Genomic DNA, 27,078 nt, shown 5'->3' with positions numbered 1-27,078 from the left:
AAAAACAAAACTGTCCAGAAAGTATCAAGTTTGGTTAATGATGGATGAAAACCCCTGGTAACTTTGTTACCAATTATAAATCCTCTTCTGTTTCAGTTAATCCTTCTCTGCCCCATGCAATTATTTTGAACAGTCTATGAAAGCACTCACTGATGGGAGGAGGGAGGAGAATTGCTTCTTTTTTTTTTTTTTTTTAAGTTTATTACACTTTTTAAAAGCCTTAACAGCTCAAAATACAGTGAAAATATTCAGAAGCTGCCTGCAAAAAATGACAAGAGATTTCCTTTCACCAACACTTTTAATAAATGCCTACAAAATTCAGCAGCAAGTTTAGCAAGAGGCGATTTAATGTGTTTATATTTTTGAAAATAGAACCATTAAGACTGTATCAGGTTACAAATCTGTATGTCCCTGGCCATGAAGCCAACACAACCATGTACACTGCTTAATGTGGCCTTCCTTTATTGTTAATCTATATGGGATATGAATTGTTAAAAATCATGCAAAAACAAGTTTAGAGCTGCACAATTTGGACAACTAGACTGAGAGAATACTGAACAGAACACATTTCTGGGGTATGTTGCCTCTCTCTTTAATGACACTGATGAACATGAGCACAGCTTCTCCCGCTCTGTCCTGCAAGCCTGCATCATTCTTTTATTTAATCATAAATGTTTATTTAAAAGTATGTAATAAAGGTGAATAATGCTCTGAGTTTATTTACATATCAGGAAAGTCAGATCATATCAGAATTGGTTGCTGCAGATAATTTTGGACTGGAGATCCTTGACCTTGCCAGATGTGAACAGCTGTATTTGTGTTTGGATAACCTTGGCCACATTGCTGATGCCAGGATTACAGTTTGTTAAATTAACAGGGGCAACATCAATTAGTAAAATAATAAAAGACATAATGTGAAAAAAACATGCAGAAAATGACTAAGCATGCATAAAGGAGGTACAAATGCACAAAGGAGCTGACACTTTCGGTCATTAAATTCTAGATGATTTGAAAAAAAATGACAGTGAATTATTTTTCCCTTAACTGCAGTGTTGCATTTGATTATCTTTTGGTGGTAAATAAACTAAGCTACTTAGCTGCTCCTTTCTAGGATTGAAGTGTTTTAACTGTCTCCTCAACCCCTGCTGTCCTCCCTTGGTTGATTCAGGGTGCAGTGAGTGGCGTGTTGCTGGTGACGCCCAACAATATTATGTTTGATCCTCACCGGATGGACCCACTGGTTCAGGCCCATGGGTGCGAGGAGTATGGTATTATGTGCCCTCTGGAGGAGATCCAGTCTGCAGCCATCTTCAAGGAGATCACTGACCCCAAGATCAGAGAAGCTTTACCAGAGTAAGACAAAATTTAACATCTCTCTATATATAACTTCTCTATATTTTCTTACATAATTAAAGGCGTCTTAAAGGCTACATTTTTTTCAGTTGATGAATTAGTGAGGTTCTATGTTTTCTATGCCCTACATTTGAAGTCTCATCCAACACACAGTATGCACTATGCTGAATAAAAGTTGTACAGAATTATCATGAGCCAGAGAGGAACAATCAACTCACTATGAAGCCAAGTAGCACGCTTTTTAAATCATTAATTTAAGCAGTAATCAGGGAAACAAAATGTCAGTACAGCTAATCAGCCAAATGTCAAATATTGGCCCTGGTAATGAGACAGGAAGATATTCAACAGACCCCTGAACTCTATAAAAGGGTCTTCATCCTCTAGTTAGTTAAGCCCCAGAAACACTGGAGCTTACTTTGCCATGATACAACAAAACAGTATCTGCCATTCAAGATACTGTTTATATAAGTTTAATATATAAGATACTTAATATATAAACTACTTTTGAAACAGGATTATATGTAAATGAGTAAAAGACTTACACACATGTTTAAAACTTATGGGTATTATTATTTTTTACTTTGCCCTGAGTTAGCTCTCCCTACCTGCTGAGAAAGGCTGACGATTAAAACTTTCATGAATAAAAAGTTTTAAATACCTCATAAAATAAAGAACTTTCAGATCACCTAAGTGTTATTTGTGCCACTGTCTGCACTCCTGAATGTATTACTATAGTTGCATGTGACTTAATACTCCTTTGTTTTGTTGCCAGTGACCTGGAGCCTCTTTCTGCTGAAAGACATCCCTCCCAGCAGAGGGACCCAGATCAGCGCCTGAGGGAGCCAGGGGCACATGACAGCAGCAGCACGGCCCCACGCAGCACAGAGGGCTCTGTTTCTGAAGACGTTTTCACGGAGCCAGAGCTGTCCCCCATTCGTGAGGAGGAACAAGCGTCTAATGAGGACCTACGCCAGGACAAGTCTTCTGATGCTTCCTTAGATTCTGTGACAACTGTCACCAAGGAAACCATCAGTGATAAATCCCGGGTCCACAGTTCAACCAGTCAGCCGGAGGAGCTTGCAGTGGCAAAAGATGCAGATAATCCTCAAGACACTGCCACAGAACATGATAGCAAGTCCCCCATGGGATCCAAGCAGCACAGTGTAGAAAAGCCACCAAGCACACCAACTACCACCAGCAGCATCACTAGCCAGGCCCAGGTTCCCAGCAGCAGCACCTCACATGAGGGTTCCTCAAGCTTAGCCATCCCTGATGCCACAAATCCCACCTCTGTTTTAGGCAGTCCACAGGGGGGTTTCAGTGATGGGGCAGACCCCTCTAAAACAGACTCTATGCAAATAGGCAAGGAGGTAAAAGGGGATGAAGAGCAGACACAAGAGGAAGGCGTGCCGAACTCGCCAGATGGTAAAAGACTTTTTAAAATTTTACCTTGTGGCTGTTAAAAATGTGAAGCATTTCAGGTTATGCATCTCTCACCACATTGTCTTTAAGAAACTACCTCATATACCATGTATATCTGATAACCTTTCCTTTTCAACTCTGGCCTGTTATTACCTCCGCCAAGGAGGTTATGTGATCAGGAGGGGTTTTTTTAGTTTGTTAGCAACATAACTCAAAACGTTACAGACAGATTTTGATGACATTTTCAGGAAATGTCAGAAATGGCATAAGGAAGAACTGATTAGATTTTGGGATTGATCCAGACCACCGTCTGGATCCAGGAATTTTTTTAAGGATTCTTTACTATTGGTAGATGGGGCTAATGGCAGATCTGTGCTCTACGAGTGCTTTCCTAGTATGTTATGAAAATATTAAATGGAAGGAGAATATTTTTTTAGACATCAGCTTAAGTAAACTAGCTGTGTTTTTATGGCTTTGCATAGCTCCTTGATATCTAATTGTTTGCCACTCCCTCAAAAGCCAAGCAAACACTCAAACATCACAAACACACCTAGATATCCAAGGGGAATAACAGGCATCAAAGTGCCTAATATCTTTTTTCTAGTACTTGCATTCCCAGAAAATTGGCATTCAGAATGCTGTACAGTAGTTGAGACCCATCTTTAGATTAAGTTTAATTTTGGTTGTCTAATACTTGAAGTTTTAGTTTATTGCCAGGTCTAAGATGTGCTCTTAACAAGAGATTTGCATGGTATAATTAAAAAAAACCTTGGTTGTAAGGCTTTATGTTTACTTCAGGTCATTCCAAACTTAAAATCGGGTCTTTAATTTGGCTGTTTCTATGACAACAAAATAAATCTTTAGTGTCCAATTGACAAGAGATTGAGATTTATTTTTTTAAGTCTACATCTACATGCGTAAGGATAATGTGTCCCTCGTGTGCAACCCTGACATCAAGAGTCAGCGAAAAAGTAAATGCACACCATATCAGTTTATGATGTTTACTTCTAGGCTTCGTTGTAGTTTGGGGGAATTACTTCATTTTATCATCAATCTGCACATTTTGATACATTTAGTAGATAAATTAAAGTGTCTGAAGGGTCGCTGTGGTTGCATTGTGTATGACAAGGGATAAAGGGCTGGTTCACTGCAGAAAAATGCCAAATTTTCTTCCCAGTCCACTACTGTGTTGACATAAATCTGCTCTATTGTCCTCCTCAGCTATGCAACATTACCTGTGCTTTCATTCAGCAAGAAAGCTAGCTGGCCAACTTCAAGCAAACTTTTCATCCGTGCACCCTACAGCGGGCAGAAATTGTCCCAAAGTCAAAGATAAAGGCCACCCAGTAAAAAAAACACTCTCTCCATGAATGACATTAATCTGGCAATCTAAATATTTTAGGAAGACTATACAGTCAAAGAGATGACAGTAAAGCATTACCCTGCTGGCCAACAGCAGTAATAGAATAAATCAGTGTTCTCTTTCACTTAATCCTTTACATGCCGGCGCAAACTGAAAAGTTTTATAGGGTTGATTTTTTTCAGAAACATATTTTTTTGGAATGGTGATTTTTAAATTATGAAATGCTAAGTTGATATTGACAGTGACATTTTAAATGTTATCAATACTTTGGCCTTAAGAAGTATGCATATTTGCCTTAAAAACGGGGTCGTTCAAATTTTCAACAGCTCTATTTTTTCCAACTATCTGACTACTTCTTGTGCAATTCTCCTGCAGTATGTTCTATAGCTAGTGGTTGACAGCCTGCTTGCTGTTGTTTGTAGGCTACACTTTCAGTGGTTTGCTTTTTTGGGTTGGTTATCTTTGCTTAGCCAGCTTTCACCTTCATGTGTGTCCCCATGTATGTTACTGCACACGTGTCTGCATGTTTGCAGGCAGCAGGGGTATCGTAGGCATCAAGGAAAGAATTAGACAGTGATGTCACTGTTGTATGACATTACAGATTCTGCTGCAAATATACATCCATGTCATCTCCACATGTGCCACCACTTTTATCCATGCACAGTTCTTCATGTTATGTTTAAAAACAGATGTACAAGGACGGTGCCCCTTTCTACAAAGCAGTTTATTTCCTTCTATACAAATTTTTTAATGGCTGCCCAGCAGAAACTCTTTAATTTAACTATGACCAACTTTACATCATTACATTACTTTACGGTTTTATATTTCCAAGGCTTTTCCAGTATTTTAAGTAAAAATCAACGAGTAAACCATACTGATTACAGTTCACAGAGACCACCATAATGACAGTAACAGAAAAACTAACAAAAGCAAATACACATTTTGTTAACCTCTACCCTTTTACCTCCTCTATCTGATTTAAAAACCTCCTGTTTTTAAATCAGATCATAATAAAAAAAAATCAGGAACTAGCTTAATACATGATAAAGTAATTTAAACATTCAAAAACAGAAAAACATTAATGGAAAGGAAAGAGTGAATATCATACAGTAGCTTGGATAGCACAGATGGATTGCTTCCATGCTTTTGTTAATCACGTCCTTAATGCTTTCTCACCCTATCCACAGCAGTGGTGGAACTAGGCTATTTTCCATGGAGTGGCCAGGGTGAGGCCAGGTGTATACGAGTGGCTAATAAGTCACTATTATATGAACCTAAAAAGTGTGGATCTCAAAACAAAAGAGCCTACTTTAGCTACATACCGGACTAATATTATAAGCATTTTTGAAATCTGCAGAGGCTAGAAAACATTCAAGTAATGAAACCTTTTTTGTTCCTTCTGGTAAAAAACAACAATGTAGCTTACACTCTTGGTACAAAGCAAATGTTTCTGCAGATACAGTGTATTACAGATTATTAAATATTGTAGATATTTCTTGTGGTGCTTAGTAGAAGTATGACCTCCTCGATACCTATGATGTAAAAAAGAAGAAAAAAAAAAAAACATTTTATGCTCACATAAATGTCTCTTTAAAAGTTACCTGAACTCTCACTGCTCTCTCTACATGTGATTATGTAAGTAGTCAAGTTATTCTAAGCCCACTAAACATCGCAAAAATGTGGAGGAAAAAAACATACATTCTGTCTCAGTTTAAATGAAACTAAAATGGATTTACTTCACATATGCACCCCTCTGAACCATGGTATAGGAGTAATTTTTATCAATCCTTCTGCTTTTATGATCTTTCAATCCAATCCCAGACTACAATCCCACAGACCCTGAATAAGTAACTTTTAATATGTTACAGTCTGTGACTGGTATATTTATATAGACCCACTGATGTTTACATTAGAATATATAAGTCTAAAGTATATGTCATTTAAAAAAAATATTCTTCAGAACATCTTTTTCCACCATTATGGCTCTGTAACTACTTCTATATAGTAGGACTGAATAACTTTGCCTCACCACTCCACCTACTCGTGTACTAGATTGCATGCAAGACGTAAGATATCCAGCATTACACTTACATTCTGTGAGCAAGAACTTGGGGTTCATTGTCTTGCCAACACTCATTTCAACATCTTGACCACCAGACATGGGATCAAACCACCAACCTCACAGCTGAGCAATGACCAACTCTACCACTGTTACACAACCTTGTGTTTCAGCTACAGCTTTGTTAAGCTTTGATCTAAACAAAGAATTACTATAACAGTTCAGGCCAGTTCTTTAGTTTCCCATCATATTGGGTGTACAGATATCACAGATGTTTCAGTTTTCTTTGATAACTCATAGAGCATCCCCTCAAGATGTCATACTGTTTCTATATCATATGTACTAAGCCCGATATGTCAATGACCATATGACGATTTTCTTCCATAGGTACGCGAAGTCGAAAGCACCGTTCTCATAAATTCCTTTGTCTGAGGGTGGGGAAGCCCATGAAGAAGACGTTTGTTTCAAACGCCAGCGCCACCATGCAACAATACGCCCAGCAGGGCAAGAAACACGAGTACTGGTTTTCTGTTCCGCAGGAGAGGTCAGTATCTGCTATACCTAACACCAGTGGTTTTCAACCTTTTTTAGCCCAAGACAACAAGATCAAATCAAAATCTAAAGGCACACCATACCCATGAAAAATGGCCTCTTTAAAACATGTTACAGTAATGTAAAGATGCAAAGTGTATTATTTAGCCTAGTAGCAATTATCAGAACAAACTGGGTGAAAATGAAACATGTATAACTGGGCATATCTAAACAAGTGTTCAGTTACCTGAAAATTGATGTATTTTTATTCACTTAGAATAGGCCTTTTATTCATACATAGGGGGGTCCACTCCAAAGAGTCCACCATCTTGGGTTTCTGCATATAAATCAAAGGCAGCACTTGCTTGTTGAAGTGGTTTTTCCAAGTTACCAAGTCAAAAGTATTCACTGCAACCTTGCCATTGGGAGAAAACACATTACAAGAAATATGTGCTTTAGCACAAGTAATGTTTTATATTTAGTCCAAATATCAACAACAAATGCTGTAATGGCTTTATTATTGCCGTTCAAACTGTCATTCATCTCTTATTGACAATGTCTTCAGCATATTGGTGATAATCAACTGTACTACCATAGAGATAATGAAACAACAAGAGAGATGCCAAGCACTTCCTTAGGTTGATTTTACTTTTTTGTCTGAAATGAAGTTTTTTAATATCTCCCATTTTCACTACCTGTGCTCATGGTTTAAAAGAAGCTATTGGACATACTGATATTTGTATCATAAAAAAAGAAATTCAGGTGGAGAGAAAGACACTTAAAGGGGACATATTATGCAAAAATCCCTTTTTCGGGCTTTTCTAACAAAAATATGTGCCCCTGGCCTGTCCACAAGCCCCTCAAATGCTAGAAAAATCCATTCCCTTCCACCCTCTCTTGCTCAACCTTCAGGAAATGTGTGCTGAAACAAGCCGTTCACAGATTTTACCTTCATGACCTTATGTGGGGAGTAGGCACCGTCCCCAGGCTGGCCCTCTCTCTCCTGATCCTCCTCTCAGCTACCACCTGAGATGCTGGATAGCTCAGTGCGTTACCCTGCTGACCTTGATCTGGCGGATTTGATGGTTCAAATCCCAGTCAGGTCCTTAACTTTGGATTCAGCAACAAACTTCACAGGCATGTTTTGGGGACCTCTGAAATCAATTTAAACTTGTCTTTAAAAGGGTAAAATACGTCCTTTTTAACAACCCATTATCCCTTATGGACAATCCTAACCATCCATTACCTTTTGTTCAGAAAGGAGAGGGCTTTTCTTGCTGGTTTGTTAAGCTTGAGACAGATGCTGGACACATTTTAGCCCAAAACCACAACTCTGTAAAACAGTCCATAGAGTCCTCATCCTAGTATCTGTTTCACAAACACCACTCTTTACTGCTCCCAGTACAGTTTGCACATTATTCAGCCTTCACACATTCAATAACACTTTTTCACTGCAGTTGCACATTGACACCTCTAAACACTATATTTGTACATTAACACTTCAGAACCCTGCAGTTTGCACCTCAGTGTCTTTATGCATTTTCGTATTTTGCACATAAGTATGTTGCAGTGTATTATTTTCAGTGGTGAAAAAGTAACTTTTTTTTAATTACATATTTAAATCAGTACTTTTACTTCTACATAGCTAAATTTTAACTAAAGTAAATGTACTTTTACTCGAGTACAATACTACTGTCCTTTTTCCACCTCTGTTAACTACACAGTATCACATAGTTGGGACCTTCCCACATCACGTCCCAGAACAGCTGATGACTGCTGGGATTCTTTTGGTCATGTTTCTAGTGGATAGTTGTTTTTGATGTGAGACACATTTGCACCATGGAGGAAGTTATCCACTGAGTTAAAGTTTACATGTGTTACTAAGGGATACATAGAACATGTTCTTCATCAGTAGGCATTGCTTTGCTATGAGTTTGACTCTCCATATTTCTTTACAGAGGAGACCCACCTTGCCACTGATTTTCAAGAGTAATTGCAGCTTTGTAATATTGTAAAATATATATTTCAAAAATGTTGTGTAACTACATGTACTGTGGCCAAACACAGACACTTTTAAAGGTTGAAATTTACCTGTATATTAGTTTAATTAACACTGTTGACTTTGCTGTGTGTTTTACTTTATTATAGAGGCGACTGTTAACCTGAACAACCTGGTTGGAGATCCAGTCTCTTGTTGTTCTTGCCAATAAGGAAAAATCACATTTTACTGTACAACTTTTCAGTAGCTTCTCAATGCTTAAAGTGAACTTTGAATTAGATCATTTTTACTTGTGTATATTTATGGCCCTGTACTTTTGCTTAAAAAATGGAAAGGACCACAGTAGCTTAACTTTTACTTGAGTACAGAAGTGATGTTCTTTTTCCACCTCTGATCATTTTACATCTATAGACTATCGCTTGTAGACACTTTCCACTGGAAAACATTTCCTGTCTGAAAAACACATAGTTTGCTGTTGTGCAAACTGGAATGACATTCTTAAGGCATGATAGGTTAAAAGCTTGTCTAGGAAGCTCATACTGCACATGCTACTGGTACTGAAGGTCTGTGCATTTTGGACAAATGACGTTGTAACATTGCACTTCAAAAGTCTTTAACACATTTTCTGTTTTTAGACTGTTGTAGAGAGTATTGGGTTTAAAACTAGTTTGCACACAAAAATCATCCTTGAATAGCATCATTTAAATGGGCTTGAGCTTGTATAGCACTTTTGTAGTCATTTGAATACTCAATGTGCTATTACACTGCAGGTCACACCTACAAATTCACACCGTTTCGCTCCATATTCACACACTGATGGCAGAGATTGGAGAATTGGCCGTCAGTACTAGAGAATCCAATTCATATGCATCCATACCCATCTACATGCCACCAACAGAGCAGTGTCTTGCGCATGGACACATGGACATATAACCCCAACAATCAGGGGATCGGCCCCCCTTATTGCAGTACGACTAACTACCTACTGAGCCTCAGTCATTTTTTAAACAGACACATTTATAGTATCTTGCTTTAATACCTCCTGAAAGCTACTCTGTCTGAGAGTAATTTGATAATTAAATATTGTTAATCTCTAAAGTTCTCAACACTACACCTGCCAAATCACAGTGTTATTGTTAATCAGACGTGTTTGATTTTTATCTTAGCTGTGACATTTTTGAGTACTGTAAGACACATCTCAGTTGATAGTTTTTATTTGGTATCTGAACAATTTCTGAACTAAATCTGTTCTACCATTTCTTTTCCCCTCTAGGTCAGATCACCTTTACGTGTTTTTTATGCAGTGGAGCCCAGACATGTATGGTGAGGGGGTAAGGGGAATGGGACAAGACCCTGGATTTATGGTTGTCAAGAAGAATGAGGCATCAGAAATGGCCTTGGATGAGCCCATCACTGACCTCAATATTAAAGAATGGGAGGTAAGGTCTACTCTGATAAATTGTTCTCTGGCTCCCCCTAGTGTCTACTTGTTTAGTTAAATCAGTCCTTGTAGATATGGATTAAGAATCATTCTTTGCTACTTTTAATCCATTGCCTGTAAAAGTATCTTACGTGGTGCATTGTTTTCTTATCATTACATGTTAAAGTACATGCTAAATTTTATTTTGATGTTTTCATTATGCTATGCATAGTGAATTTGTACTTCTCTGGTCTTGATTTTAAACCATCAGACTTGTGAAGTTGTCAAGCATTAGTTTTGCATATAGCTTGTGTGTTTTGCACTTTTGTGTACTGCCAGTGTTTTCTTGATTTGATGGTGTGAACTTTCTTTCACATGTAAGTTGTGTGAGAACTTGCTTTGCTTGGATATGCACTTCACTGAGCTTCCAACCAAAGACTTTTGCATGTTTGTGTAATTGTTTATTTAACTTGCTCACTGACTGTAGTGTCATCACATGTCGTGTGGCTGTAACTGGTGTCGGTCAGCATTTGCTAACTTTTTCTCACTGAATGGCTAAAGCTAAAACCTGAATTAGTTTCTTGTACTGAAACAAAGAGAGAAAACACAGGATATAACGCTGAGAAACTAAAATGTCTTTAGATAATCCTCCCTGATGACATGGTATTGATGTTGACTTATATGTTTTATCTTTAATCAACTAACCTCACAGTCTTGATTGCATATGTTCAGAGGTGGAAAAAGTACCTGATTATTGTACTCAAGTAAAATTCCAGTTAACAAAATAAATGTAAGTTGAAGTAAAATTACTGGTCTATAAATATTGTAAGTAATTTCAAGTTTACTCAAAGAACTGAGTAGCTACTTTTGATACCCAAGGAGCTTATTATGTATCCTTGATATATAATAACTACAAGAGACTATGAACCCCCAACCAGGTTGGTTATTCTAAGGCAGAGGATCTCAACCTTTTCAGCCCATGACCCCTAAAATAAAGGTGCCAGAGACCAAGGACCCCCACTGTGCCTGAAGGTAGTCGAGGCATTGTTGAACACAGCTGTGCACATTCAAGAATTGTCATGTGCAGATTTACATTTTATGGATTTACAAAACATTAGTTCAGCATAAATCTCACAGAATAACCATGTTTTTTTACATTGAACAAATTTTATAAATATATTTTATATAAAATTGGTCTAATATATACAATTTGAAATCATTTTGATTGATTTTTTTTTTGGGCATCTAGCAACCCCCTCTGGGAGTCTCATGACCCCCAGGTTAAGGTGTGACTGAAATTATCCATTTTATTGTAGTCGGCAGACAGCTAGAACCTCCTCGTTTCGGCTTTTTTAAAGGTGTTTGGGGGGCATTTTATGCCTTTTATTTTATAGAGGACGACAGTGGAACGAGCGGGAAACAGGGATGAGAGAGTGGGGGAGAAACATGCGGGAAAGAGCCACAGGCCAGACTTGAACCTGGGCGGCCTCTGTACATGGGGCACGCCTTAACCACAAGGCCATCTGATCTATCTATACTTGAGTAAAAGTAGTGATATTAAAAAGTACTCAATGAAGTGCAAGTACAATAAGAGGTTCTCAATTACAGTAACTTGAGTAAATGTAATCAGTTAGTTTCCACCCCTGCATATGTTAAATAATGTAATTTTAAGAAGAGGGGAGAGATAAGGCAGAAATTAATTTGTGAGTTGTCAAAGTACGTGAGTATGAAGAAATAACTGTGTATAATTGAAGCAAAAGCCTGGATAGAAATTAATATACAAACAAACTAGAATTCTTTCTTTTATCCTTTGACATCTAGTAAATGAAGGCCACAAAAGCCTTTACATTTAAATACATATTCAGATCTGCCTATCTGTAACAGTGTGTCCAGTTACACATGAATCTAAAGCAAACTCTTTGTTGTGCTGAGCTTTAAGGGTCCAGATATTAGTTTTACTTACAACACTTGTTTTTTTCGTTGTATTTTTTTGTCAGAATCTACAGAAACTTCAACACAGGAGCTGGCGACTGTCCTGTCCCTTTAAATGTTGTCGTATTTTGACTGCATCATCGTTTTTAACCAATAGAGAGCCACTATGCATCCCCTCCTGTGTTGTTATTGGTTTTCAACGATGTCACACAAAACAGACGCTGAAGATACCCCATCAGAAAAATATTTCTATTCTTGATAACAGAGCGACAAGGCATCATGTGTAGGCCGCCCGCTTGTCTCCGGCATACAGAAGGCAACTTAGACATCTGTAATGTGACTTTCAAGCTTCAGCCTCTCCCTTAAAAAAAGGACAATGTTCTCTCGGAGGGTGAAAGACCATGAGAAACGGCTGACTCCGAAGTATTCCCATGTATGTTTTTGACGTTAGTTCCTTGTTGTCCCACTTGTACATTACTTTACTGTTTAAGATCTTGCATGGTAACAAGCCACGCTATCTTGCTAGCGTGGCTAACTAGCATGCTAGCCTGTTTTTAATCCGGTGTATCGTTTTGACGTGTGACCCTGTTAACTTTGTGACTTTGAGTGGAAATCGTCTGTGGTTGTAGTTTCAAAGCTGTAACTACGGTAAGAGAAAAAAAACCTGTCCTCTTCTGGTTTTTTCTTGCAAGATACTGTGTCAGATGATGTTGTGTGTTTTCGTGAAACCGAACTAGTTTGGTGACCAGTGTGTAAGTGGCCAATTTCCGATCATTAGCTTTGTTTTGCATGGAGACCAGTGGGTATTTTTTCCTTCATCTTATTTTGGAAACGTATGAGAGGGTACATGTGACAACTTTACTTTATTAAACGTTTTTTTCTTGAGTTGTGAGATGTTGTTTCGAGTAAACGGCGTATACGGCGGCTATAAGAGCAGATATAAATATCTGTTATAATTCCAACGGCAGCCGTTTTCGAAATCTACTTACTGGTAATACAGTTCATTCAATCAACATTAAAATACGTTAACTAGCCGGTGATTTCTTGAATACTTTCATGGGGTTAGTGCTTTCAGCCTGAGATGAGCATTGAAGCGTCTACACTCTCTGCTTCATGTAGGAGCGGTGAAAAGCTGTGTTGTTTTGCTCCTTAAGTTTTAGCTAATCTTGGATGTTGCCGACAAATACGCGCTTCTATTGTTCTTGTGTTGTCGCGTCTCTTGATGGCAGGGCGTGGGAGATAAGTCAACTTTCTGTGGTTGTCATGTTTCCATCCTGTGGTCAAGTCAGTGGTTCCCAACCTGGGGTCCGAGGACTCCTGGGCGGCCTATCTTCTCTGAGGTTGTCTAAATTAATTTAACATATATATATTTGAAATCATGATTATAAACGTAATGTGCCACGGCACACCAGGGCCACCCTAAAAGATAAAAATAAGCAAATGAAGAGGATCCTTTGAATTTTGAGAAAAAAGTTGAAATTTTTGAGTACCAAGAATAATTTTTGAGGTTATAAAGATGTATTTACAAGAAACGCTCAGAATGTCAAAGTTTAACAAGTTATAAATTTACGAGAGAAAAAAAACAGGAAATTGCAAACTTTAACAGTTGTATATTTGTATGTTATAAACTAAAAAAATTCAAGTTTTTAAAGTCAATTTACAACATTGTAACATCAAAAATGTACAAGAAAACCTAACTGAAAACAGTGGTTGGATAACCCCAATTTACAGAAATGCATCTGCTAAATCCAGATGATAATGATAATGTGAATTTTCTGGACTAAAATCACAAGTATTGCCTTATTGATCCGCCCAAGTAAGTAGTATAATTTTGATCAGGCGCTCAACTGCAGGACTTGTGTAAGGAAATGAGCTTCATCTTGTACGATTTTCTTCCACGCAACTGGCTATTTTCAACTAAATGATCTAAAAAATTCTAATTTTTGGTTCACATAAATTTACGGCTTTCAAAATATAAGCTTTCACATTTCTCTTGTAAACTTGAACATTTGGCTTTTTTCTCGCTTAACAGATGCTCTTTATCTTTTTTAGAGTGGCCCTTATACGCTGTCATAATAATGGATGTGTTATACACAGATCTTTTGGCAAGAACATGTTTATGTTGGTCTGTTGTGTTTGGATTTTTTCAATGAAAACAGTTAAAACCGATGTTTAATTTTCCAAGTGGGTTCTGGGAGGAGGTTAGCTTTTCTGAGTAGGGGGTCCTTAAGGAATAAAGGTTGGGAACCACTCGTCTAAGTTAACTTGGAAGTACAACTGAAGCATCTTTTGGAGGAGTTAAACATATTACACAAACATGCAAGATAAGTGAGTAGCTGTAGCAGTTCTTTTCTCCCTTACCAGAATCAAACTCCTGTTTTCAAGGGTGTGAAGGCCCTGCTAGAATATTCCAAGTCCTCCCATCTACCTTTAGATAAAACTAGTGTGTTGTTTACTGGAATAAGACTACTTAGAGCACATAATACCTTAAGATATTACCATTTTCTTCCCATTGCCAGCGATAGATCTGGCAGTTTTATATTCCACTTGTCCCTGTCTTTGTACAACCAGGTAGTGTCTATGACGGAGTACCACCGTCGGATTGATGCACTTAACAGTGAAGATCTGCGCTCTCTCTGCAAACGACTCCAGGTGCCCTGACCAGCCCTGTCTGCACCTTCTCTCTTCTCTGCTCAGCCCATCTGCTGTCTACACCAACATGGTCTCCTGTAGAATATACACTGCAGGATTTAGCTAATGCAGATGTAGCATACGTAACACAAATGTTCCAAATTTTTAAGTAAAGCATATGGGTTGAGTATTTGTGGGATTTCAAGATCACAAAATCTCTTCATATTGCAGTATAAAAGATGCACTGAAAGTAGCATTTCACTTTATGCAGAAATGTTGGCTTGCTTGGGGTGGTGTGGTTTGTAATGACCACAGCATTATCTCCATTCGTCATTATTTAAAATGGTTTTTATCTTTGTATAGTGATCTATAAGAAGACTGTAAATTGGCCCCAAAGTGAATGTATATGTAAGAATTTCCCTTTTGCTTAGAAAGATTTTTAGTCCAGAGGCGCTGAATATAAAAATGTGGCCAGATTGAGGACTGAGAAAAGGATGGTCAGGGAAATGTTGGTCAGTAACTGGACATAAGACTTGGTTGAATGATGTTTACAAAGGACAAAGCCCCAGGCTTTTATAGAGTCAGAACTGAATATGAGAGCATCGACGTAAAACACCCCATGGTTAGCCTCTGTGATAACGGGGGGAAACAGTGGATATATATTATTGTAGGAACCAAAACAGGCTGATTTTCTTTTCACCTTGCATTCTTCTCTCTCAGACAGCATCTCTACCTGCCCTCTGTCACATCTAGACCACACATTTGAAATTACAAAACTGTATTTTTATTTTTAAAATTTTTATAGCTTCCGATGATCATACTATTTTTTCCTCTGGTTTAAATCATAGTTGTTATAACTAGGCTGTTAAGGTTAACCATTATGATTATGTAGCGTTTAATGTCTGAGTTAGTATCCTTCATTATGCTTTCTGCCTTGGATAAGTGATCTTTATCGATAGTATCACTGGTATAATCTGTTGAAAGGCCCCCTGATTTTATAAAAAAAAAAAAGTTGGATATTGAGAATAGTAGCTACTATTAAAACTACTTAGTATTGGGGCTCTGTTGAAGTTTTACTTCTTCTTATCAAAATATATTCTTACTTGATATTTTTTCTTGTAGATCACCACCAAGGAAGAGGTCAGCTCCAAACACGGCACATCTGTCAAGACAGAGCTGGAGCCGGAAACATTCAAACCCAACCTAAGAGAACCAAGTGATCTCTTGGAGGCTGACCAGATAGAGAAGGTATTGAATGTTGTGCAAACCTTTTTCATGCAACAGAACACATGCATTGAATCAGCATCACATGTTATGTGTCTATGTGCTTTTGTGTGTGAATTTAACTTTAAAGGATAGGTCTTGTATTATTCTGTATGTGTTATTCTTAACAAATCAAAGAAAAGATAAGAAACAATATCAACTAAGAACATTGAGTTTGCATATCTGGATATATATAGTAAAATTGGAGATGTGCTTGTGCTTGTACAGCACTTTTCTAGTTGTGTTTTTCTGCTTTAGGTCACACTTAACCATTCATGCTAATGCTGAATGACAGCATTAAACTACCATGGTCATATTTTTCCTTTTCATATTTGAAATTTATATATTTTTTTGTTTGTTTGTTTGTTTTTTGATTAAAAAAACTATACTAGGTAAATGTAGAGTTTTAATGCACATTATTGAGATTTATATCAAACAAGTAAATTTTTCTTATTTGGGTCTTTAAGTCATTTTGGATTGGATGGACATGTAGAAAGGAGGAGGAGGAGAAGTGGAGAGACTTTGTGTATACCTCCAAAATGTATGTCTAACTTGTACGATCCACCAAAGTTTATAAATGACAGCAAATGTATATATGGAGATCCATTTTAGCTGTTTTCCCTATTTTAGGATCACTATTACCAGAGTCTACAGTGCATCTGGAAAGCATAATTTTCCACAGTTTGTTCTGTAATATTGGATTCAATTCATTTTTTACCTCAAAATTTTACACACAATACACACAATTTTAATACATTTGCAAAAGATTCAACCAGTTATTTTCACTTTGTCATCATGGGGTAGTGTGTGTGAAATTTTGAGGTAAAAAAAAAACATTGGATACTCCATTTTGGAATAAGGCTGTAACATAACAAAATGTGGAAAAAGTGAAACGCTGTGAATACTTTCCGGATGAACTTTCAAGGTTGCCGGTCTGTCCCTGCTCTCATTTTTCCATCTGTCAGTCTGTGGGTCTCTGTGTGCATTTGTCCCATTTTCTGAGCTTGGTAACTCGAGAAAGCCTGGAATGTTCTTCAACTACAGGGTGTCCACAAGGTCTTAAAAAGTATTACAAGTTGATGCAACAATTCAGCAGAAATTAAGGCTTTTGAAAAGTTTTAAATTTGTTCTAATTTTACGATATGATTTATTGCTCAATTTTAGGTTTAATGTTGCCGATGCAATTCTAGAAGTATTTTAAGTGGCATTGACCATCATAATTTTTTTTTCTCCCAAAAGTGTAGATTCTTGCACTGTTGGGGTAGCGGTGTCATTTTAAAAGATCATTTTAGCAGCGGTATCGGAAAAAAAAAATTCCCAACCCTCAAAACATGCTTTCTTAGTCTGGGTTAAACTGCTTTGATTATGCACTTCTGCCTCTCTCTTCAACAGTGCTTTTAGACTTTTCAGTCTACTTTTCTGATCAGTCAATTCTAAAAATCAGAGCACATTTACTTATGTAGGAAGGAACAGCTGCTGTTTCTGACAGGTTTGACCAGCAGACAGCTCTGTGCATGTCTAAATATTTTCATGCTTGATGCATGTCATGAATGGATAGATATGTTTAGCACGTACGACAATCAGCAACTGTCATCAGCACGTTTCTCATTTTTTTGCTAATGGCAGATGAGGGTTCACAAGGCCACCATCGGCTGATGCCAATGCTCCACGGATGCATCGGTGCATCTCTTATATTAACTAATACATTGTCAATATACCACTGGAGGATGTGAGGAACCAACAAGAAATAACTTGTTTTTATGGCAGTGCTTGTCTTGCGCGTCTGTTTGCTTAATCTCCCCACGCACAACAGCCATTAATCCTTCAGTTTGCCAGCAACAGGGCAGCAGGCTCTGTAATGGAGCAGTGCATCTTCTTGTCTCCTGACGTGGCGTTGGACGCTTGTGCTGCTCTTTAGACACCACATGGTGTTGTGAAGTCACCATAGTTCCAGTTCAGTACTATATGGGTTTTCTGTATTTCATGTCTTTCTTTTACTCACCTTTTCCCCCCACATATTTGTCTTTCCACAGTTGGCAAAGAATCTCCCACCGCGGACCATTGGGTACCCCTGGACACTAGCTTTTGGCACATCCAAGCATGGCATGAGCATTAAGACGCTGTACAGAGCCATGCAGGGTCAAGACACCCCTGTCCTCATGGTTATTAAGGACAGTGACGGCCAGGTAAGCTTCAGTGCACAAAGCGTCTAGGGCCTTTGTTTAACAATGGCAGTATTTGCACTAGAAGCTTCTGTTTCTGTGTAAAACCAACGTAGTTCATTGTCTTCAGCAGCCAAAACACAGCAACACCTTTGGCATCAGCTGGTTTTTGTTGCTGTGCTCTGGCACTCTCAGTTAAAAATACTTGAACTGGAGGGACACTTTAACACTTGTCAATGTCTTGTCTTCTCACCAGACAATCTAAATTGGTAAGGGTGGGACCTTCGACATTAACTCATTGATTTTCTTCCAGCCTTTTCCTCAGTTTATTGCATGTATTGAGACACATTTTGTTGAGTGTGCAGTTTCAAAGTCTACAGCTGTTGCTAATGCCAGGACTCATCCCCTTTCATTATTTTCTTTGAAAATGTCATTGAAAATGAGCACGCACAATTGCATGTCTGTGCAAAGTGGTTGTTCAGCTGCTTTTCATTTCTGCACTCACATTTACAGACACACAGCTTGCAGAAGCTGCACAGCTATTACTGCTCTTGAAATCTGGGGAAATAAAGGATTCATGTCTGTTTTTCCTCAACAAGCGTACAGTTTTCTGCAAAGGACAGATGATTAAAATGGAGACATAGATAGCCCTGTCAACATACTACTGGCAACATGAGACATGTCACCAGAGTTTCAGTTTTACCTGTACCATTTTTGTATTTATGCCTGGATTAGTGTCGTCACTATACTAAAACTTTTGACTTTGATGCCCGATACCTGATTGATCAGATACAAGATGTTTTGTCTCCAACAAATTAAAGTGATTATTTAATTAACCTTTTGCTTAATATCTTGAACCTTACAACCTTCCTCCATCTCACTGCTTTACGGTGTTTTTACACCTGAAAGTCTGAACCAGGGTCTGGACCATGGTCTGTGTTTTTGTTACTTTGTATATATTTGGATCGGTTGGTTTTGGTTTCACTATATAACTATTGCAAATGGACTAACAGACTTAACATGACAAACCTACGTGATATCGTCATCAGCTTTGTGGGTTGTGTGTCTCTATAGTTTACAGTGGTTGATTAGTTGGCCTGTGGGTGTCTGATGTCAGCACATTAAATAATGCGCGTAGCTTGTGTTTAGAAAAAAAAATGAAATTGTCATTTCCACCATCATATTATTGTTGATTTACTACTACCAACAAACAGTACATAAGGCTAAGCCAAGTTTGCCTCATGTGCTTCCTCATTAAGGTCTTGGCACATCAACATAGCCATAACATCATACATAATTTGCACATAATTATTTATATTCCAGCATAGAGCGAGTTAATGCAAGCTTTCACACTAGCAATGTAATTTCACCGTGCACAATTGTGTTTTGTATTTTTTTTTAACCGTGGCCAATTTTTTCAGTTTCTCTCCTGACAAGCCCATGTCTGGCCATCAAAGACTGGTTGTTACCGAGAATTAAGGCGGACAGTGGGGCAACAAAATGTCCTCCTTTTCAACACCACATTATCTTTGTCCTCTTGAGATATAAATATTTGTCTGTGGCCAGCGCTAAGTTGTTTTTGTCTTTAGTCTGATATTTTGTAGCCTGGAAAGTGAGGGAGACAGGCAGCAGACATCCTGACATGTCCATGTGAACATAACAGCATATAGTTGGAGCTGTTTCCAAACTACCGGGACTTTAGTACAATTATATATTATATTGTATAAATGCATTTAACAACACAGTCTCCTCTGACCTGTCTGTAACACAAACAGGTGAACCATTCAGTTTACTGTGAGGGTAGTGGACCTCAAATGTGCCCTTAATATTGTTAAATCCTTTTAACACTGCCGCGCGGCAACTCACCGCCTCCAGTCCTTTTAATGAGGGAAGGGCGGCAGACGGGAAGTGGTTTTAACCGCAGTGGTAGGATCCAGAAGCGGTTGACGCCCACGTTAACGTGCACAGATTTTGCCCTGCTGCTCGGAGTTCAGCGTGTTGAACTTTCTGGCGGCAGCCACCTGGTAGCAGCCAATCACATCGAAGGAAGGAGAGAACCCGGAAATAGCAGGCTTCGTGGGTCAAAGCAAACACTGGAGGAGCTCATAATGTTGGTGTCTGAATATCCTGAGCTCTACAACACGGCTCTACCGTCCTACAAAGACAACCAGAAGAAAAATTGTGGAACCAACTATTGAAACGTATTTTCTAGGGGGAATTATTTTGATGACAGGACCGTATTTTTCCCTCCGTTTTGTAGTACATTATACATGTTAATATACAGAGATTGTGAGGTACTCAGCATGTTTTTTTTTTGGGGGGGTATGATGGACTTGTGGCCGGGCTCTGCTGTGACGTTCACCGAAGCACCTCTACATCATTTACATCATTGCCGCCTCGTACCGCGGCGGCGGCAGCTACTTTAAGAAACGCTTGGCATATCGGGGGACTCCTCTGGCAGGGAGGCGGTTTTCAGGGTAGTTTCAGTGTGTGACTGGCTTTATTAATAATATCTAACATGAAGAATGAATGAATGAAAAGTCGGCCCTTCCAGTTCAATTTGAATTAAGAGGGAGCAGTGCAGTGGATGAAACAGTGAAACAAAATAGTTCTGACCTCCTGGCTGTGGGTAAAGGTGCCTTTAGGCACAGACCTGAGGAGAGAGAGACAGAGACCTCATTTTTTCTTCCACTCCAATATATCACAGTCCATCAGAAGGCAGAAGAAAACAGACCCCAGAGTCTTGTAGAATCTGCACATTTTTTTGAAAAATCATGTTGCTCCTGATCTGCATAGAAAGGCACGTCAAAATTCGCCACTGGATTATCCTCATTAGATGACAGCTTTATCGTCGTAGACAGAAAGAAGATAATATGCAATCCTGTGAGCAATGGCAGTGCAGACTCAGAAGAGACGGTGAGTGGTGTGATTTGTGGAAGCACTGCTCACGGAGTATTGTGCATCTTCAAATCCCACTGCTGCTGTTTATTGTTCTTGTTAAAGAATGTTGTTTTGTTGGAAGCTCTGAAGAAAGACAAGAGAGGGATCGGTCTCTAGTCAACAGCATTTATTCTGGTCACAGGTAAAACATGTGCTCAGCGCTGAGGTCTCAGAAAAGTGAGTGTGTGTGTTGATTTCAAGACGTGTAGCTAACGAGCAGTGGAGGAGGCACAGTTTTAGTAGAAACAGATATCTCCTGTTATTCAGAAACATCCTGTGCTCATTCTGTGCTCCTAAAGATTACAAAGCAGCATTGTTATAGAATACAGCATCTGCAGCATTATACACTAACTTCACAGTAAACAGGGTAAATACAAAAGCAAAAATCCAGATATCCCTCATTCTCCAGGTGGCACTGTTCTCTTGTCCTCTTGTACCTCTTCTCTTTCAGCCTCTTGGAAAATAGTTGGAAATTTCCATATTTTTACTTTTTTTTTTTTTTTTTACCAGTTAGACCCTAATGGCTTTACCTCCCCCCCCCAATGCTTCCACGGTTCATTTTGTTTTGGTGCAGGATTTTTTTTTGGTTCCCATGCTGTAATTTCCTGTCGTTGATACGGAGGTCCAAACCTTGCAAAATTACGCTTTCACACTGGGTTTGAACCAGACTGTAGTTGAGTTTGGTCTGGACTGAGACCCCCTAATTTTGTTGACCCTATACAACTGTTTGGTCTGGACCATGGTCCAGGAGAGGTTACACATCTATCCTTTTGGTTCAGACCAAAAATAAAAGTCTGAAATTCCAGGCCAGTGAACTTTATTTGCAGTTACAAATAGTTTTCTTAATCATGTTTTACATCCATGTTTTATCAAAGCTAATTAGTAATATTTTTCCAGAAAGTGACCTCTCTTTGGTTCTGTTTTTCCAGGTGTTTGGTGCACTAGCATCTGAGCCCTTAAAAGTCAGCGATGGCTTTTACGGCACAGGAGAGACCTTCCTTTTCACATTCAATCCAGAGTTTGAGGTACTCTACTAGCCGTGTCTTTATGAGGTTTCTCTTAAATTCAAAACTCAAACGTGCTTTTTTAAAATCATGTTAGTACGTTTACACCTGATGTTGACATGCTTGCTGTTTTTTTATGTGACAAGTGCTCTAATCTGTACTCACAGTAGGAATTAAGAAATGCATCTCTGTATGCTTTTTGACTCTCCAAACATACTCAAACAAAAGAAGGCTTCAGTTATAGTTGCATGGCTAGACTCAAAGCAGAAAAACAAAGAGACAGTGAGTTTGACATGTGAAGAGAGAGCAGGCCAGAATGTACAGAAGTTGTAGACATCAACCTTACATGTAGTGATATGATCTCTCAGAAAGCATGTTAATTTTAGATTAAAAACAAGGCCTAAACCTATCAGAATAAGTTTTTCCACAGCATGAATGTGGGACAGGATCAGTCTTGATCTGATTAAGATACATCAGTACTGATGCCCAATATGAAGTCCAAATTTCTAAGAATCATAATTAAACGCAGTTCACAGTTGGTTTTAGAGTGTCACTGGCAAGAATCTCAGCTGTCTGAACTGAGGTGAATCAAGCTGTCTGATACAGTCGCCAGCGGTTCAGCTTTTCAAAACGCAGACAGCTGATTTTAGAACATTGCAAGCACATAAATATGAGAGGGGGTAATATAAATATAAATGCCAGTTTCTTTTGATAAAATTATGTCATTATGTTTGAAACAATTACTTTTTTTTCATCAATCATCATGATAATCACTCTTCATCACCATAGCAGGCAATAAAATTATAAACACAAAAGCTTTGCTAGATCACTTGTTATGACACAGATATCTGCAGAGAATAATTAATTTTCTCGGACAAATTCAGCTCCTATACAGCCTTTAATTTCTAATTTTTTTTTTCATAAAGTGCAGCACATCTTGCTTATGAGCGCAGCTGGATAAAAGAGTCCTCCATCAGCTGTACATCACTGCACAGCTGATGGTTGAGACACCAGAGTCCGTGACAGATCTAAGAGTCCGTGTGAAGGTTGAAAAACATGTTGAACTCATTCCCAAGAAGCAGATGAATTTGAAAAGGGAAAACAGAAATGTGATTTGGTAAGGTTCTCCTCTTTCCAGGACAGCAGGACATGCTGCGAAAATATATAGGAAATTAAAGGCTGTAGGAGCTAATTCTGTCTGTGGAAATATAATTATTCTCAGCCAAGGTTATTATAGTAAACTTAAACTAGATAACTAAAACTGAAATTTGAAAAGTCATTTTAGTAACTGAAACTAAATAAAAACTAAGCTTTACCAAAAAACGAAAAACTACCTTAAACTGTATTGTGCGCTTGCAATATGAATTAAAATGAAATAGAAATAGACACAAAATACCTTTATTTGACTTTGACACAACCATAATGACTGGGACCTACACCTAAGTCTGGGGAGTGAAAAATGGCCTGAACTGATTGGTTATGACTTCACAGAGTGGTAGTTTTATGTCTGGAGTTTTATTCAAACAATCTTTAGATAAAGAAAATAATCAGTGAAGAGTAGCCTGTGTGAGTAGGTTTTTAAAAATGTATAATGTCGCCTCAGCCCTGACATGTATCTGAAAAAAACTGACACTAAAACTAATAAAAACTCAACTATCAAACCAGCAGTAAAAGCAGGTTAAAACTAGACTGAATTTGAAAACTGAAACACAGAAAGTGAAAACAAAATGAGGACTAATGAAAAATCCTAAACTATTATAGCCTTGTTTTCTGCAGATATCTTCATCATAACAAGACAGCAAAGATATTTGCTGCATTTTGGATTGCAGTTGAACAGGTGTACCGCTGTTAGGCTCAACAGCCCTGGCCACACTCCTCTCTTTGGCAACATCCTACCCATGGGAGATAGGTTTTTCTGCTGTTGCTTCAGCCAAGACAAATACAGGTCTCACAGCTGCGACCAAAACACGAGATTTGTTTCATAAAACAAGACCACAGTAGTCACTGGAATGGTTGCAGTTATGGGAGTATAAATCCTAAAGCATGTTCACAAAGTATTACAGTTGCAGGGAATTTAAAGCTTTAAGTTGAAGGTTCTTATTCCTGCAAAATTTTAAGATTTCATGTTCTAAAAGTTCTCAAAAATTTCCAAATCAAAGGAAATTGATAGGAAGAAATATGACTGACAGTGTTTGTTGTATGTTATGTAAGGGGGCCTGAAATAATTTCTATCTGCCAAAGTGGGCAGAAAAAGTTTGGGAACCACTGTTCTGATATTTGCTTTATTGTGTGTGCAACAGGTGTACAAATGGACAGGAGACAACATGTTCTTCATCAAAGGAGACATGGACTCCTTAGCTTTCGGTGGAGGAAGGTGAGCCCATGCTATTTTTTATGGACACAGCAGAAATGTTAAAGTTGAAGCAGAGCATGTTCAAATATCTTCTGTTAACACGTTATAAAAGTGATAGAAATATTTTACCAGTTTATAAGAATTTTCTATTAGAGAGTCTTCAAGAAAAATATCTCAGTAAACTAAAGCACCTGGACAAACCATTGATGGACCGTTTATTCTGTTTTCTTTAGTGGCGAGTTTGGCCTTTGGCTGGATGGAGACCTCTACCATGGCAGGAGTCACTCCTGTAAAACATTTGGGAACCCAATGCTCTCAAAAAAGGAGGATTTCTATGTGCAGGACATAGAGATCTGGGCTTTTGAATAACAGAACAGTTTACCACAGGGAATAATAAGCTCTGCAAAAGGTTCCTTTAGAATGATGGCAATGTCCCAAACCCAACTGCACATCACCAGGGCTCCCCAGGCCAGAAGCCAGTTATCGGATGCTTGTTGTGCATTACTACTTCAGTTATTATGGAGCTTTTTCTCTTTGTGAAAAATTTCCTTGTGTGTATCTTGTTGCAGCGTTGCGCATTGTCTTTGCAAAGTAGGGGAGTGTGTCAAGCAGTAAATTGGTGAGATGAGGTCGTCGTAGAAAGAAGAGGAAAGATGAGCGAGGATGGGACCATCAGGCCTTGATGAGGAAAGCACCACATGGGATCCCTTCACCTGAGAGCTGGTGGAGATGATGGCAACTGAGGTTTGGGTTTCCTGCAAGAAGAAAGACTTGCCATACAAGTCAAGATTGTGCATCTGAACCTCAAGGTCCCTGGCACGCTCACAGACCCCTTAGAACTTGATTCATTTGGCTGGATTTTACTAACTGTGCAGTCAGCCTTAATGAATGGAGACACAGAGAGAAAGTAAAGAGACAAAACTAAACACATTCCATTCCTCTTGGTGATGTGAAGTGTCAAAATAAAGTTGTGAGTCGTGGTAAACACCAATACACCAAACTCTGTAGCCGCAGAATGCAATGACAGATCTCAGAGGAGAGAAACTGTTTCCTGGGTTGGTTAGTCTTTTTACAGTACTGTTTTGGGTTTCCTTCTGAAGTTAAACTATAGAGTATTGTGAATTGTAGCCCTCCTGTTGTTCACTGTCATAGCACACCATCTGAAAGCACATACAGTAGCTATAATCAGAATACCCATTGTCGTAATGTTCTGTTCACTGGGTGTACCTGTGAGTCCAGCTTATACCAGCTTCCCCTGGATGCTGACTATACTGTTTGTAGACAGTAATGTGTTGCAATAGATTTGTGGAATATGCAAATAACTGTCCTGTGACCTCAAATACCCACAGGTCGTGGCACTTTTGCCACTGCTTGGCACTCTTTTGAAAGACAAAATTGTAAAAGCTTTTATGTCTTATACACAATTGCTTTTCTGGGTATCATTTGAAGAGCCTGAGACGTTGCGAACCATTTAACCTGCTTATAAGATTATTGAATATTGCCATATTTTATTTATGTATATATATATATATATATATATCTACATATATATGTGTGCATATATATATATACACACACATATGCATATATATGTATATATATGTATATATACATATATACATATATATATTGCTGTTAAGTGTGACAGTGATCTATCTGTGCTGAAATTTCAGCTGCTAAAATATAATGTACATTACCCTGTAAATTAATGTTAAAATAGATTTGTCCCTCAGACATACATATAAACACCATTATTTAAATCTATATTTCATTATATAAATATATATAATGCTATAAGTATATATATATATATATAAATATATATATATTGTAATTATGATAAAGTGTGGTTGCTTTTAGCACTTCAATCTGGTGTAAAAGTTTTAAGGCCAGGTTCTGATAGTCTAATAGCAGTAGCTGTACAGTACTTTTTGGGTCAGATCTTTAAGATGGTACCGTTGGAAGAAAGTTTGATGCTACAACTGTCAATACGGAAAAGCTCTAATGCTCTCTGTGTTTTAAAAAGAGAATTACTTTAACATTGGATGGGGTAGGAAGGGTTGCATAAATTGGCATCAGGGCTCTCTCTAGTGAGTCTCATTTGTGTGGCGTACAGAGTGACTGACCTCTGACAGGTGGGCTAGGGAACATGTAAACAGTATGTAACCTTCCCTTCAGGAGCTTTCTTCCCCCTTTTCTGGTCTTCCACACCAGTATTTGTGTCCTTGTGAAGAGTCACAAAAAGTAATATGGATATTTCTTCCAATTAGTTCACCAGAATAAAATGTAACAGTGGTATTTAAATAACAATAAATCTGAGTAAAATGTTGTGACCTCAGAGATGACTGAAGTTGTGATTTTATTTATTTTCATTTCATTTTGTAAATAATAGTTTTTATCTGTTTACCTATTTATTCATTTATTTATAATTTACTATTGTTATTTTGTATTGTTTGTTGTAGTCTGTAACAGGGTTGGAAATTAACTTTTTTTGCCTACCTGCCACTGTGGTTGGTGGGTTAAAAAAAATCTACCAGCCATTGTTTTTTGTTTTTGTTTTTGTTTTTTTTTTACCAGCCACTTTATTGGAAAATCAATACAATATAGTGAGGTATGGTATAACAAGCAAAGCTTATAGTTGTTCAA

General features: G+C 38.1%; 1 protein-coding gene across 4 annotated transcripts in view; it reads left to right on the top strand.

Moving 5' to 3' along the window:
• The window catches only part of oxr1a (oxidation resistance 1a), a 186,320-nt gene extending 159,550 nt beyond the window's left edge, over window positions 1-26,770 (top strand). For 3 of the 4 annotated variants that reach the window (XM_041792774.1, XM_041792775.1, XM_041792776.1), the window contains 10 exons: window positions 1,169-1,353; window positions 2,126-2,778; window positions 6,585-6,741; window positions 10,001-10,166; window positions 14,651-14,731; window positions 15,833-15,958; window positions 18,007-18,159; window positions 22,005-22,100; window positions 24,380-24,453; window positions 24,666-26,770. In XM_041792774.1, the coding sequence (XP_041648708.1) occupies window positions 1,169-1,353; window positions 2,126-2,778; window positions 6,585-6,741; window positions 10,001-10,166; window positions 14,651-14,731; window positions 15,833-15,958; window positions 18,007-18,159; window positions 22,005-22,100; window positions 24,380-24,453; window positions 24,666-24,801 (1,827 nt within the window). In that variant the 3' untranslated portion in view covers window positions 24,802-26,770. The remainder of the gene's footprint in view (window positions 1-1,168; window positions 1,354-2,125; window positions 2,779-6,584; window positions 6,742-10,000; window positions 10,167-14,650; window positions 14,732-15,832; window positions 15,959-18,006; window positions 18,160-22,004; window positions 22,101-24,379; window positions 24,454-24,665) is intronic. The other variant, XM_041792777.1, reaches the window with a different exon arrangement.
• Window positions 26,771-27,078: the final 308 nt, after the last annotated feature.

This window comes from Cheilinus undulatus, linkage group 8, assembly GCF_018320785.1.
Source record: "Cheilinus undulatus linkage group 8, ASM1832078v1, whole genome shotgun sequence".
Classification (NCBI taxonomy): Eukaryota; Metazoa; Chordata; class Actinopteri; order Labriformes; family Labridae; genus Cheilinus; species Cheilinus undulatus.
Note: the sequence above shows the minus strand (reverse complement) of the source record. Positions and strands in the feature narration are given on the sequence as shown.